This window comes from Ischnura elegans, chromosome 12, assembly GCF_921293095.1.
Source record: "Ischnura elegans chromosome 12, ioIscEleg1.1, whole genome shotgun sequence".
In the NCBI taxonomy this organism is placed as follows: domain Eukaryota; kingdom Metazoa; phylum Arthropoda; class Insecta; order Odonata; family Coenagrionidae; genus Ischnura; species Ischnura elegans.
Genome location: NC_060257.1, coordinates 39,729,088 through 39,744,771, shown reverse-complemented (window position 1 = coordinate 39,744,771; position 15,684 = coordinate 39,729,088). Strand labels below are relative to the sequence as shown.

Here is a 15,684-nt window from a genome sequence, read left to right as displayed (position 1 = left end):
AGCCTCTGGAATCTCGGAATATTTTTCGAAATTTGGAAATTTATAGTTAGTTAATGCCGTATAACTTGTGCCGTTGGTGATCTCCTCCCATGTTTCTACATTTTCCTTTCTCAGGATAACAAACGAGATTCATTAACTCATTATTCACTGTGTGGTATTCCATTATAATTGCAATGATATCTACGTATAATATCATAAAATATTGATTACAATGGTGTCTACGTGGGGCAGACAGGATGAAACTTCGAAGACAGGAAGAAAGAGCATTCAAGTGCTTACGAAAATAACAAAGATGATGAAATTAATTTAGCTAAACACTTAATATGCAACTGCCATTGGAGCGATTTTAAAATGAATATTTTAAAATTATGCAATGACCGCCGTGAAATAGACTGTAGAGAGCAGTTGCAAATTTTAAAAATTATTGTAAGTCAAGACAGCACTGTGATAAACGAATATCTTTACCCATCCTTTTCCCCTATTCTGGGGTCCGTTTTAAAATTCATATCTTCCTCCGTTAGGTTACTAGGTAACAATGATAAGATTAATACATGGGCGATTCCACGCGTCACGGACTGACCGTCACAATGCGTTTTTGAACTTTTAAGAACACACGTAACGCGAACGGACTGACATACAAAACTTTTTACAACTTCCAAATTGCTGCACAATGGTGTGAAGATTAACTTTGGTTGATACACTACTTTGTCTTGAAAAATACAGGACTTACGTGACTTAAAATTCACTTTCACGGACTGACAAAAATGAAACGAACTTTCAGCTCAGAGTAAAACCTCTAATGTTTGCTCTGAAACAAAAAGTGATCAGAGTTTCAGTAAAATACATCTCAGAACACCAAATGCAAATTTCATAATGCTGCAAAGCCCATTACAATAACTGATTTTACAGAGGAGTAATTCCTCTTGAAAAGCATCGTCACGGACTGACCAGAAATGTCACGGACTGACTTTTGTGATTCTTTTCTGGTATAAATTTATTCACTGTCAAAACATTTTACAAAATAACTTCTTTAATTCAAAATAAACAAAACAGATTTGTGCAAAAACCCTTAAAATTATTCAAAATAATGAACGAACCTCAAAATAGAAAAAATTATTAATACATTGGCCATAAAAATCAATTAGCGAAACAGATGTTTTTTGCGCGTAGATGAATCATTAAATTTAGTATGTGGCTAAAAACTGTGGTGAGCACATAAAAAAATTTCTCTTATAAGAGACACACGCGACTCATGCTAGTGTCAGCACTTAATAACGAAAGTCTAGACTTTATAGCACAAATTTTGATCCATATCAGAGCCTCCAACCACTTTTTTCATTTAACCAGTCAGTATGACATTTACGTGGAATTGCTCACATGATAATTTACGCCTGAAGATTACTCATCGAATCCCGGGTCGCGTTATGTAAAAACGTAGTGGTGTAAGGAAAAGTGAAATATGCAAGAAACCTAATTACAAATAAGAGTTGTATGTCGGCATATCAGCTCTTTTGTTTCAAATTTGTGTTCACATTATTATCATTCCTTATTTTCCGTGCCATTTTGTTATTTATGAAGTTAATAATACATGTTTTTTTTATTTGAATCAAATCCGGCTTGGTATATAACACCATTTGTCTTTTTTACGTTACAATATACATTTCATATGATAGGGAATGGGAAGACATTATGTATAGACATTTCCAAAAATGAGAATTTCGTCTTTTTTGTAGTTATCGTTGTGCCTGCCAACTGCATTATTATTTTTTTGTTCTTATAAATTTTTCTGAACAATAAATATTTTTCTATCTACTTATTGTAAAAATTCGTGTTGACGACGTGAGAAAACAAGAAGATTCACGTGATAGTGGACAACGATTCTTGCTGACGACGCAAAAAGAAAAAAGGACGGAGATATAAAATGGTGATTTGCGGGTTTCGGTCATACATGTTGTCGCTCCCGTTTTTCTTCTTGCGGACTTATATTGATTATATTAAAAAACTTATTGTAAAATTTAAGTCAAACGATTGCTACGTAATCCTACTGCTTAGAATTATTTTTTTGCTTATTTATGCGCATCTCTTATTTTTTTAAGCGCGCGATCCCAAGATCACAATTTTGACAGCCTTGTGGACACTATTAATTAGCTTACGTAAGCCCCCTTGCGTCGGGTTTTGGCTTAGCGGTGCTCGGCTTAATTTACATCTTTCTGACACGTTTCCATGCCCTATCTCTTTGTGTGTTCTTCATTTCAATTTTCTGTGTTTGTTTTATCTCAATTAACCATTGAGGAAGGTTTTTGGAGAGTCAGGAGGAGTCCAGAGCTCAAACAAAACTCTCGGAATCCTTTGTTTATACGCTGTTATATTTTTTTAAGATCTCGTCCAGGGTACTCGTGAGAGGCCTACCCGTTATGACTGTGGGATTCCCTTATCTGCTAATTTATGGCAGGCCTGTAACCTGGGTAGCCAGGCCCGGAAAGGGCTCGTAAATATCAGCCCGGTAGCCCTAATCAGCTCAAATTTCACGGTCTAAATCCTTGTACGTGATATAACTTGAGGCTTAAATGGCTGATTTGGATGCTAATTATGGGTTAATTTCTTCTCAACCATAGATGGCTTAGTTAAAGCTGTAATGTCTATCTTGTATGTGATATTGAACACTCATCAGTCACTTACAATTTTGAGTCAATATCAGTCACTACCAACTTTATTTGGATAACAAATATTGCTTAATTTCATGTCAAGCTTAGATGGCTTAGTTAAAGCTGTAATATCGATCTTGTAAGTTATATTGGCCGCCACGTATTAACCACGAATAATTTTGAGAATCTACCAAATTTTCTTGCTTTAAGGGCTTGTTAATCCTTTCTCATTAACCCAGTGCTGCCACCTAACGCGAAGTTTGGTTTTATTCTCGGAAGAAATAAATACAACAGTGCGTAAGACGGCTGCGGAGATTTCAAAAGATGAGGCCTGCATTGTAACCCCAACCTCCGCATTAGTATGGAAATAGTTTGTAAATTAAATATTTATAAATGGATGTATAGATAGAATTGTATACTCAAAATATATTTCTCCCCCTTCGTGAGTATACAATTTTAATGGAGATAAAATCATTTCCTATCGAAGTAAATCATGAAAGCAAACACCATCGTCGTAGTTAGATGATTAAACCTATGAAATCCATATCATAACATAGTTTTTTTACCATTTGAAACATAGTTTCATACGCATAATCCTGAAGTTAAGCGCTTCCCGGTGTGTACACATGGGCACTTAGGAAGGAGGACGAGAGAAGACTGTAGGCAGTCGAGATGTGGGTGTGGCGAAGAATGGAGAAGGTGAAGTGGTCGGAGGAGAGGAGGAGGACCGACGAAGTACTCGTAATGGTGGGTGAGAAGAGGCAACTTCAAGATGATATACGGAAGAGACAGAAGGTAACGATGGATCCAGTACTGATTGGGAAGGGATGTTGATATCGGTGTTTGAGGGTAGAATGTTGGGTTTACGAGGGAGACTAAGGAATAAATAGGGTCTTTTTAGTTAGAATGAAAGGGAGTAGGCTTTATCGTGAATTGAAGACGGAAGTGCATCAAGGAATAGGAGCCTGCCAGAACACTTTTTAAGTACATAATTAACAGTGTCCGGCGACTTTTTAAGTGCTTCACCTTTTTCAGTTCTCTACCTGAATAGGTCTACCTGAATAGGTAGCATACTTAAGTAACAAGGTTCGCAAAATCAGATGAGCACTCTTTTATATATACCCATGGGCTAATAGAGCGAGGGGTAGGAGGGGGCAGCTGGCCCCCCTAGAGGCAAAAATCGCAAATTTCTTTAAGGAAAATAAATTTTTTCAAGCAAATAATTTTAAAAACTAATAAATACCTGTTATAGTTTCCTTAAAATGTTGATTTCATTCACCTTTTCCATGCTTAAATCTTACCTACAACTTGAACAACCATGGCTTTCCCCTCCCCTAGTTTTGACCCTGGGTATATCCTTGAATATATCCCATGAGTTTTTATTGGTTGAGGCCAGGACAGATTTCATCCTAGTCTAAGTTTTTATAAGGAATCTCACTCTTTCAGGGAAAGTGAACCAATTTCTTTCTCTACATGCTCCCTGAAGGTCCGACTGCTATGAATGATAACGAAAGATGTTTAAGAGAAAGGATTATGTGGTACTTGCTTTGAGAAAAGATAATCCGTATGATTCGAAGTTAAGTTCATCAGATACCCAGAAAGAATTTGGGAAGAAAGCGAACGAGTCTGAAGCTGTGTATAACACATGAAAAATAGGAGGTAGTTGTTTAGAAAGAAAGTTGTATTAATTTAGAGCTAGTTAAAATATGTTGGATGGACGCAGAAGAAAATGAACGAGGAAAACCTCTGGTAAAAGAAAAATTGTCATTAAGGATAAGAAATTATTAGTTTAATTAATATCCAAGGCCGCCTGTAGGCAAATTTCGTCATTAAAACAAAAAATGTGGGGAATAAAATAATTAGACAAGAATTAAAAATTGAAGTTGAGAAATATTTCGCGAGATTGAAACTTTTTAAGGAAAACCTCTGGTAAAAGAAATATTGTTATTACGGATAGGGAAATATTAGTTTAAATAGTATCCATGGCCGCCTGTTGGAAAATTTCTGCAAATTTCGCCATTAAAACAAAAAATGTGGTGAATAAAATATTTACATGAGAATTTTAAAATTGATGCTGAGAAATAATTCGCTAGATCTAAAATTTTTGACCGTTTTACAATCAAATTGTGCACGAATCGAACGATTGTAATGATAATTATCTTTAAAACCATAAGTGGTTAATTAAACCAGGTCCCCGCATGGATTCTCCAGCAGAATTTATCCTTGGGTGAGTAGCTTTACACATAGGCGTGAAACGAGGTTAAGGATATTTGTTTCTGGGGGAATACGCTATCGTTAGGGATAGGGCATGTATCTGCTGAGGCAGAGTACTTACATTGCCTTAAGAAATTAAGTAGGAGAGCCAGTAGCCTAGCAACTTGGCCCTTTACCTCGAGTCCTCGCTTCTTACGAGAAGTCAAGTATCCACTTCGTATTCAAGAGCCCTCCGTGGGGCCCGGCGCGCTCTTTAGCCGTGGAAATTCGACTCTGGACCACTTGTTGGCGCCACCATCTGCGTCTTCCTCGCCAAAGACCTTTCCCGCTCGTTCTCACGTTCAAGATGGCCATCCAAAGCCACCTGTTGTGTTCATATCTACTTGGAAGATCCTAATCCTCCCTCTCAGGGGCTTAAGTAACACTACGTCTCCAATTTCTGAAGAGTCTGTACGTATTCTTGCGTGGAGTTACGGGACGATATTTGGGTGGCCGTGTATGAAATACCTGGAAGTTGTGGTAGCATGTACCCTAGTAGCACCAAAAGGATTATATCTGTATATTTTTAAGATTTCGAAATACATCAGTGTACAGATTTGCAAATCTGTATATTAAACATATTTTATACATGTCTCATGATCTTTGATCCGTGATGTATACCATAATCTTTAAAATATACAAATAATATCCTAACGGCGTAACCAGGGATCATCAGACATGCATAAGATAAGTATAATATACAGATTTACGATGAGTTATACGTATTAAATCTAGTTAAAATCCATATTATGGCAGCATATATAATACGTTTAATATCCAGATATTATCTTCGTGGTAGAGGACATTTGCATATATTTTATACAGATATAATATGTATACAGTGTATACAATAATACATAATAAATCTAGATATAATCCTTTTGGTGCTACTAGGGTAGACGCGACTACGATGTGACAATGAAATGTTTCCGTATTTGCTGGCCATTTTCAAGCTAATATTGGAAAATTTCTAATGCTTCCTCTAAATGTGATGCTACCGAAGAATTATGGATGTAAAATGGATAAATACTGTAACCATGCGATAATACTGTATCAAAACTGTACAAGACAATAATACAACCAGTAATACTCTACGGATCCGAAACCTGGACTTTAACAAAAAACCAGGAGAGGAAATTGATAGTTTTTGAAAATAAGATCCTCAGAACAATATATGGTCCTATTAATGAAGATGAAGTATGGAGGATCAGAACCAACAAAGAGCTCAGAGAATTATATACAGATCCGGATATAATAGCGCAAATAAAAAGCAGGAGATTAAGATGGGCCGGTCATGTAAAGAGGAGAAAAGATGAGTCCATGCTAAGAATGGTATCTGAAAATCAACCCCGAGGAAAACGTCCGCTTGGGCGACCCCGACTAAGATGGCAGGACCAAGTGAAAAGGGACTTAGGGAAGATGAGAGCAGATGCAGAATGGATGGCGGATAGAGATAGATGGCGACATGTTGTTGGTGAGGCCAAAAACCTCCTGAGGTTTGAGTGGCCACATAGGTAGGTAACCATGCGCATTGTGATAAGAAAAAAACTTTAAAGCTCTCTAAAAAGTGCAGATTCGCTCCCTTGTCTCACACTTGTAAAGTTCAGAGGAAAAATCTGATGATTCCCCTTTCTTCATTGAATATTTGGCGAACCTGCGCCTTTTCTTACCGTTAATTATGGATATTAAGATTAAGTAAACATTTTAAATCCGTAGTTGACGGAGACAGCAATGTTTGCCAACTTTTTCCAGCCTTTATATCAACTCACCAACCTGTCTGTTTGTTTGTCTGTTTGTCTGGTACAAATCTTGTAACTCAAATTTGACTCACTTCCTGTGAAGCAAAAACGCTGAAATTTTGCACACTTCTTCATTTCCGATGACAATACATGAAAATATAACTTTTTCTCTCCAACCCCCCTTTAACCACCCCCCAGTCAACCTATAGCCCCCCAAAACATGTTTTTGATCTAAGAAGTTCCAAATGGTCGATTTCCGTGTTTTGCGACCACAGTAAAAGTTATCCACTTTAGGCATATCCACATAGTAGGCATTTAAAAGCAAAAGGGGTGGCATTTTGAAACATAGGGGGCTTACCATTCACTGAAAATTTAATAAATATAGTGACTTTTTTAATACGTCACTTTTGGTTTTTCGGGGTCACTGAGTTTTTTTGCTTTGTGTCATATATAAACGTTTCTCATCCCCTGTAATCTAAATATAAAGGCTGGTTTTTAAAAAAAAAATTTTTATAAGAGCTTATTAATATTAGGGTATTCATTACTACTTATGTTTTATTATTTTACTATGGTATTTTATGGGAAGCATCGCTTATTAGTTTATTTGATGTATCATTTGTCACCAAGAGTCAAAGAGCTTTCGGAGCTCAAATTTCGGAGCTTCAATGCTTTCGAAGTGCGAGAATCCGCGAATTCGATAAATCCGGGTTCGAGTTCCGTCCCGGTCAATGGTATTTACGCATATGCATTCCTCGTACCTAAAGTACACTCATGAGTGACTTTGTAAAGGTTCGCCGCAAGCTGTTACGCGGTTAATTCCTTGAATAATGCTGATAATGCTTCACCACCACCCCTTCGTCTCGCTGAGCGGTTGTCTCTTTCTAATTACCCTAGCTCGCCGCAGGTGACGCTATCCGGCGTTTTTGTCATTCTAATTATTCAATGTATTTGTAAATGCAAACATTTCTCATGGTTTCCAAGTAGGCTTCCGCGGAGATTATAATGATATCTGGTGATTTTTCCGGGTATTCTTCCGGGTAATGGATAAACGCGGAAGAATACCCGGAAAAATCACCAGATATCATTTCTCATGGTTTCTAACTCACGTTAGGCTATCCATGTAGCGAACATTGTTCTCGTGATTTTGCCTTCCGCCAAAACACGAATTTGGAAAATTTCATCATGTTAAATTTTCAATTCCCATATTCTTGTTATTGGATAGTCATAGTGAAAAATAGGTCTGTTACGTACATGTTATCGAAGGTTTTACGCTGACAGTTAAACCCACTTCGCGACAGGTGGTAAAACCGTATATGGAGCTATCACCTTTCGCATTAAGTGTAAGAACTCCGATTTTCGTATAATGCACTGTAAGAACCAAGAAATCTATGAGAGCGAAATTATGAAGTTACCTTTAAAAGGGCAACAAATTGTAGAAAAAACGGTGGATATTTGACCCAAATGGCACAATCCCAAACGTATTAAATAAAAATTTTAATTTTTCCTGGTGAATAATATTCAGGAATTTTTCTCTGGTTCTACACCAGATACGACCTATACGACTGTATCAACCTGATGAGCCAATACGACTGAATTAACCTGATGGGTCTATGCGTTTGAATCAACCTGGTGTAAAACTCGAAAATAATTCCTGAAAATTAAAATAATTCTCAAATTTCACGCAAAGATAATGGACTACTTTTGTCCCCGACCTTATATTATTGCGCACCATATTTTTCATGATGATCCTCCTTTCAAAAGACTGATTATTTCTATTCCTCCGTTCTTTGCAGATGTTGCTGTGGCCAGTCTCTGGCATTCCATTGTGGCAAGGGCGTGGATGTCGGTCGGAGGCCGGACCCCAATGGCTCCGTTCCCGTCGACGACCCTCCGCTCATCTGGAGCCCTTCCCGCCACACCCAACCCTCACCCACGGACGCCTACGGCACCATCGAGTTCCAAGGCGGACCGCACCCCAGCAAGGCGCAGGTGAGTATATTTTTATTTATGCCTCTACTCCGAAAACAGCACCATTGGCCTTTTGCATCGGGGCTCCAACTTGACAATCAAACGTTGCTATCGTCATAGTCAGCCAAACACACACATCACGTGATCTCGGATTTTGTCATTTCAATCTCAATACCATGCTCAGGATTCGAATATCATCTTGCTATATTTTCTGAGGACACTTCGTCCCCGAAAACCGCAAAAAAATCCATCAGGGAAAAATGAGACCTTATTAATCTAAATTTTCAAGTACTCCTCGTAAATATAGCGGATTTAGCTTCGCGTTCCTAACTACTATCACGTGGCTACTTCATTTTTCTATCCATCCCGCGGTGTCTTTGGCTCTCCTAGGGCTATGTAACGAATATCTATAAGAAAACCATTGTGAATGAAGAGTCAAGGACATTTTTAGCTGTCCCCCCCTGCGTTAGTTCTTGTCGTGACTTGGCGAAAACCGCGGACTTTTTCCGTCACGCCAACTTCTCTATTTCATGCACGATTATGCCTCCACGCCAACTGTTTTAGAAACTATCTAGCTTTAACGGCGTAGAAAAATTGCCACCTAAAACGTTTCTCTTAGCCAAGTAGCCAGCTGTGACTTTACCTTTTTAATGGGTTTCGGGGATTTCATTACATGAATTTAATTTAGCTCTGGGCTAATCTACGTTTCCAAATAAATAATTTGACTCGATTTTATCTATTTCTTGGATTTTTCTGCAGAAATTTAATTTTTTCGGAGAATTTCGTGCGGAACTAATAAATTAAGTATTTATTTGTTAGAATGAAGGATTTTGCACCAGGTAAATACGCGCTTCGTGTTGCTAAATTGAGACGCGGCAATCCTACAATGGGTTCGTCTTGCTTCGTCTGTCAGTTTTGTCGATGGAATCGTGCAATTGAATTTTAACCCACTTTCCATTGTCGGAGGCTTGAAATTTTGCACATTGCATCCTACTGATGATAATATAATATCAATCTGTAATAAGGCATTGGAAATTTTGTTCCATTGTACTCTTAAGTGAATGACTAAATTTTCATATTTAATATATTTTAAAATCTTCTCGATAATTGGCGTTAGTTATAAACATTTCTTTAACATCTCTGATTTTATCGATTACGTGAATCACCATTAAAAAATATAAAATACAAAAAAAAATTAAAAAATTTAAAAGCATGTGATTTTTACGAAATCATTATAAAATGCAATTAAAAGTGAAGCAAATAGGTTTTTCATCACTCGGAGTTATTTCGCTTTATTTGCCGGGTGATGAAAAGGTTATTTTTTTTACTTTTTAGTGCATTTTATACTGTTTTTGGAACACGCGTGGTTTTTTAATCTTCTTTTATTTTATTTTCATTCGTTTAAAAATTATGATCAAGTTATAATGCGCATTCTATGGATAAACGTAACAGATATGTACAGAATTGCATGTCAAAAACTCTGTATAATCTAAAAGCCTTGGCCGAAATTAAAAGAAAAGTGAAAAATTGTTTATTAGCGGAATTGTGAACATTGAAGACCTGTAAATAACCTGGTATATTGTAAGTTAGATTAAATTCTCCAATTTTGGTTTCAATATTCCTTAAAATTGATAATATATTATAGTTCCTTTTTTAATTCATGAAATTAAAACTTATGTGATATGAATGTTATGCTTGCAATATGCCACTATGTAGTTTCAATAGAACCTTCAGATGAGCCTTATGGCTTAGAAGAACCAAGTTGTCTATGCATATAAAGGAAATTATGATTATGAGAGAGTGCCCGAATGAGGAAAATTGTTCTCGTGATCTTTCTCGTAGTAAATTCTGATTTCTAGTAGAAATGTGTTCCTCAATTTTTTTCTTTTTAAATTTAATATATTTCATGACTTGCGATTTTGAATATGAGGGGACGGCCCCATTTGACTGTGCCCAATTTCTCTTTGCAGTACGTTCGACTGGCTTATGACACGCGCCCGGAGCTCATTCTTCAGCTGTTCACTCGTGAGTGGGGCCTCGAGTTGCCGAAGCTGCTGATCACCGTTCAAGGTGGCAAGGCAAACTTCGACTTGCAGCCGAAACTGAAGAAGGTCCTTCGGAAGGGTCTCCTGAAAGCGGCGAAGACCACTGGGGCGTGGATATTCACTGGGGGAACAAATACAGGTGGGTGCGAACTGCTCATCTTTTGGACTAGTAACTCGCATTTTCGTAATTTTCTTCGTCTGTCTCTTTTACGTAATCTTGTAATTGGTTTTTCCCCACTGCCCATTGTCGAATCGGATAAATTAAAATAATGAATTTACGGAGAAAAATCCCGAAATGAAAGCCTATCACTGAAAAAGGGGTACAGAATGATCCAACAATGCAACCACGCAACACTTAAAAACACTCCCGATATGTGCTTTATTGCATACTAAAAAGGCTTTACGTACCCCGAATCTTCAGTAATTGTCAATTTTGTAGGTTCGAAGATTTTCGCGGCGTTGGTTAGATGATCTTTCCATTCTATTCGGGTTTTTTCACCGCGTTTGTTGTTATTTTAAAGACAACAGTTTCGCTGGCGTTACAGTCAGCGTCTTCAGGTCGAAGGTAAAATTTTTGGAAAAATTTTCCGCCTTTTATAGGCATAAAAAGACGCCAGGATAATAGATAAAGAGCATAAATACTTCCCTCGCTTGATTAGAGAAGCTATTGAGATAGCGAAAACGCCCGCAAATTTCAACAGAGATCAAGGCTACAATAGGAACGAAACCCTTGGGTCGGGTTCGCAGGATACACTCCTGGGGCAGGGACTAGAAGCGATCAGCTTTTCTCCTCTGCCACCGGAAGGGGAAGGACGGGAAGGAACAAGGAAAGGAGGCGCCGCCGCGATGAGAGCCCGACGACGCCTCCAGGGAAAGGACGGGGAAGGAAGGAAGGGACGAGGAATCCTGCACCGTCACAAAGGCGGGCAGGTCCTACCATCAGCGAAACCAAGCTTACGCAATTAATATGCTACCAATTTTAGTAGATTTTCCTATGAGGAAGAAAAATCTATCGATCAAATCGGTAGAGATCAAGGCTACAGCTTGCATACTGCATGGAAGAGGATTCTCCGACCACCAACAATGAGAGATGGACAACCGGCCAATGAGAGAGCGGCAGCGGATCAGCAGCCGCCGCAGCCTATATAAGGCGAAAACTTTTATACCTATAAAAGGCGGAAAAATTTTCCAAAAATTTTACCTTCGACCTGAAGACGCTGACTGTAACGCCAGCGAAACTGTTGTCTTTAAAATAACAACAAACGCGGTGAAAAAAACCGAAAAGAATGGAAAGATCATTGTCAATTTTGTCAAAAAAATACAAAATACTAAATGAAAGTCGGCCATAATGAAATCCGTCAGAATACCAGGGGTGACAATGTGTTGCAGTGGCTTAGCGAGGGGGTTTAAACCCCCCCCCTCCCCAGAACTCAGAGAAATGTTTGCATTTAATTCATTTTACTAAATTGGATAAATATTACTTATAGAATGGTGTAAGGATTAATAAAACTATCCCCCAAAAAGCTGCAAAACTCACCATTGAACCATTTATCCTAAAAAAATATTTCTGGGGAAGGGCACCCAAACCTCCCATATTCCATACCCCCCAGTATTAGTTGCTCCTATAACCCCCTCTAGCCTTAATTCCTGGCTGCGCGCCTGATTGTGTTGTGCCAAGAGTACCCATCTGTGGTACTCGTTGCATCCAGCACTACATGGGCACAAACAGTTAAGGAGATGCTCTTGATTCTCACAATGTTTTTACTACTTATTTTAAGATATTCATGTTGATTTTCAAGCATGACACCCATTTCGTAATGCTACAGCTCGTAATTTGAAACATATGTAGGTAAATCATGTTAGCATTATGATTTATCGTTTTAAAAGGAGGCTGAAATAGTTGCAGCATATTTTTAAACAATTTTAAAATATATCATTCATAGTTCCTTCGAGAGTTAAACATATTTTAAGCTTATGTTAAAATCGTTTTGAAATAATGAAAAAAAATTAGAAGTTTGAACAGAGACAGCTAATATGTTTTCAAAATAATTTTAAAATGATTTCAAGACGTTCTTACAATATGCAGTCAAACCTTGATGAGTGAGTTAGCAAGTTTGGAAGCCTCTTTTCATCTAAATTTGATCCTGAGTACAATATTATGTCCTTTTACTATTACAGGTGTGACGAGACAAGTTGGTGATGCGTTGCTTCTGGAAAGATCTCAACGCAGTGGGAGAGTGATAAGCATAGGAATAGCACCATGGGGCATTGTTGAAAATAACCACGAACTTCTTGGCCACAACAGAGATGTACCATACCATTCAATATCATCTCCAAGGTAAATACCACTCTTGATTAACCAGCTAACTTTTGCTAAACTTTTAGTGATAACATTTTTATGCTTAGTTGAATTCAGGAAGAGAGGGTTTATTCTTGCAATGAATGCCATTTGGTAATACTATTTTTCAAGATTTATAGATTATAAATTCTCTTTTAGTTTTCTGCCAAGGATAAGCGTTTCAAAATACATACCTGAGCTTTTTAGACTTTGAGTGATGATTATTGTTTACTTGGGATGTTTGGATCGGATACCTTGGATTCAAGTATCCGCAGATATTGCCCTTCATCGGATCCAAAGTCGCAGAAGGCATCGAATCTGGATCCAAAATTTTAAATAATAGCTTCAGTGAATGCAACAGCAAATAAGGGTGGAAAGAGTTCCGATTCTCTCTTCGAATGTGCCGTCGCATGCGATTCTTGTCCTATGCCACTAGTCAGTGGTTTATCCGAAGATTATTCCTATTTTCATTTCCAAACCCAAGCATAACAGTTTAGGTCCTGAGCATGTAAAGATGTTTAAAAAAAACAACTTGAAAGCCTATAAAAATGATTTTTATTTTATAAAAATATTAAAATGTGTATGAAAATGTAAAAACCATTCCTTTGACTGTACGTGCCCAGAATAAACTTGAATAATTACTTCGTTTAATAGCAGGAATTTGAAAATGCATTTGGATCCGAAAATATCCGATCCGAAAGATCGGGCTCCGAAAATCAAGGATCTGATCCGAATCCGGATCCGGAAAAAAATCCTGGATCCGTACATCCCTATTGTTTAATACCAAATATCATATTTGAAGAATTAAATTATTAATTCATATTTCTTCTCATAAATTCATGCATCTATGCCTAGTGGGAAAATTTCATGAAGTTACGCAGATTCTTCTTAGGCTTGTATCTTAAAGACTTAAAGACTCACTGGTAGCATATCTGACTCAGGAGGCAGCTAAATTTTTCATTTTCAATGGTTGAACTTATGTTAGTAAAAAATTTTCATTCTTGGATGCTTAATGAGCTTTTATCATATCATACTGTAACTTGTGTGGATAAGTGAAAAAATAGATGGAAGTGTTCTGCAATTATTTTATTAAAAAGTAATAATAATATTAGCTGGTACTAAATAATTTTCAGTAGCCTCTAAATAATATTCCACATTTTGAACTACATAGTTAGTTCATACTTATAAACTTCTACTAACATAACCTATTATAAACTATTGGTAGAACTGTGCATTTAAGTTTTTACTATACTAAGATTACCCACAATGACTTGCTGGACTCCAAGAAGTTCTTGAAGTTAACTCTGTGCTTTTCACAACTTGTTATCGTGTTTTATTTTATTGTGAATTCACTGGAAGTGATATGATTTCTATTATATTGCAAAGAATTAATTATATTGTGTATATAAATACATAATGTGCTCTAATACCCACATTTTTTATTTTGCTACCAGATCAAAGTATGCTGTCCTCAACAACAGGCATGCCTATTTCCTGCTGGTGGATAATGGATCGGGTGGGCGTTATGGGGCTGAGATAATTTTGAGGAGGAAACTGGAGAAGTACATATCAAATCAGAAGCTGCATCCCTGCACCCACTGCAGCACCCCAGTGGTGTGTTTGGTGATTGAGGGAGGCACCAACACTATAAGGGCGGTGCTGGAGTATGTCACCGATACACCACCAGTTCCTGTTGTCGTCTGTGATGGCTCCGGCCGAGCTGCTGATCTGCTTGCCTTCTCTCACAAGTTAGCTGGGCCTTCACTTTTTCTAGAAAATACGCATGAGCAAAGCCTGATTATGGATTTCAGTTGTAATATTCCCAGCGCTTTCTGTACAATGCCTATACAGTACTCAGCCCTGCCAATTCATGGTATTTCTCGTGCACACAAAGCCCAAGTGCCACTAGGTCAATGGCTCATGAGTCATGACTACTGCAGTCCTTACATTGCCATTTCTTCTTGAGCTACTTGTTTCCTGGCTAGATTTTAGTACTGTTACTCTTAAATGAACTCTTTTTGACTCACACATCCATTTTATATTTTTTTAAAGGTTTAAATAACTGTTTTAACCTTTTCCCTGCTAAAGACAAAAATATGCATCTGGACGTTTCTTGACCCAGGAGTTGAAAGCCGCAAATTTTTGTCTGAGATTTTCGTACGCTGGTGAGCAAATACAGAATATATATGTTTCCCAGCTCTCTCCCTTTTTATGACGGTCGCGGGTGTGCGATGTCTTTGTTTCGGGACCTTACACTGTGGGGCTTAGGCTTTACCCTCGAAATCCGGGAGCAAATCTTATATTACCCCTCTTAGCTGTAAGGGACTGCTGTCATACAATTGTTTATCCAGTCATTTTGCGAAATAAATATTTCTTCCTTTCTCAAAGAATATAAACTAAGAATTGAATTATTTGTCTTTTGAGCAGCGTTTACAATTTTAAACAAAATTCTACAATAAATATTAACCATCAGGTATTTAAGGAGAATGCATTTTCCTTCATTGTCAGTTGTTAAAATGTTAACATTTCATTTTTTAAGGTATGCAACTGATTCAGGGGAGCAAACAGTGCTGGAGAGTATGAAGGACTACCTTGTTGGCACAATACAGCGCACCTTTGAGGTTGGCCTAGAACAAGCTGAAATGCTGTACCACGAATTGGTCCAGTGCACAAGAAACAAAAATCTGGTATGAAAC

General features: G+C 37.6%; 1 protein-coding gene across 1 annotated transcript in view; it reads left to right on the top strand.

Moving 5' to 3' along the window:
- Nucleotides 1–4,843: 4,843 nt before the first annotated feature.
- Nucleotides 4,844–15,684, top strand: part of LOC124168667 (transient receptor potential cation channel trpm) — a 47,077-nt gene continuing 36,236 nt past the window's right edge. The window contains exons 1-6 of the mRNA XM_046546931.1: nt 4,844–4,872; nt 8,431–8,626; nt 10,576–10,789; nt 12,829–12,988; nt 14,443–14,736; nt 15,528–15,675. Of these exons, the coding sequence (XP_046402887.1) occupies nt 4,844–4,872; nt 8,431–8,626; nt 10,576–10,789; nt 12,829–12,988; nt 14,443–14,736; nt 15,528–15,675 (1,041 nt within the window). The remainder of the gene's footprint in view (nt 4,873–8,430; nt 8,627–10,575; nt 10,790–12,828; nt 12,989–14,442; nt 14,737–15,527; nt 15,676–15,684) is intronic.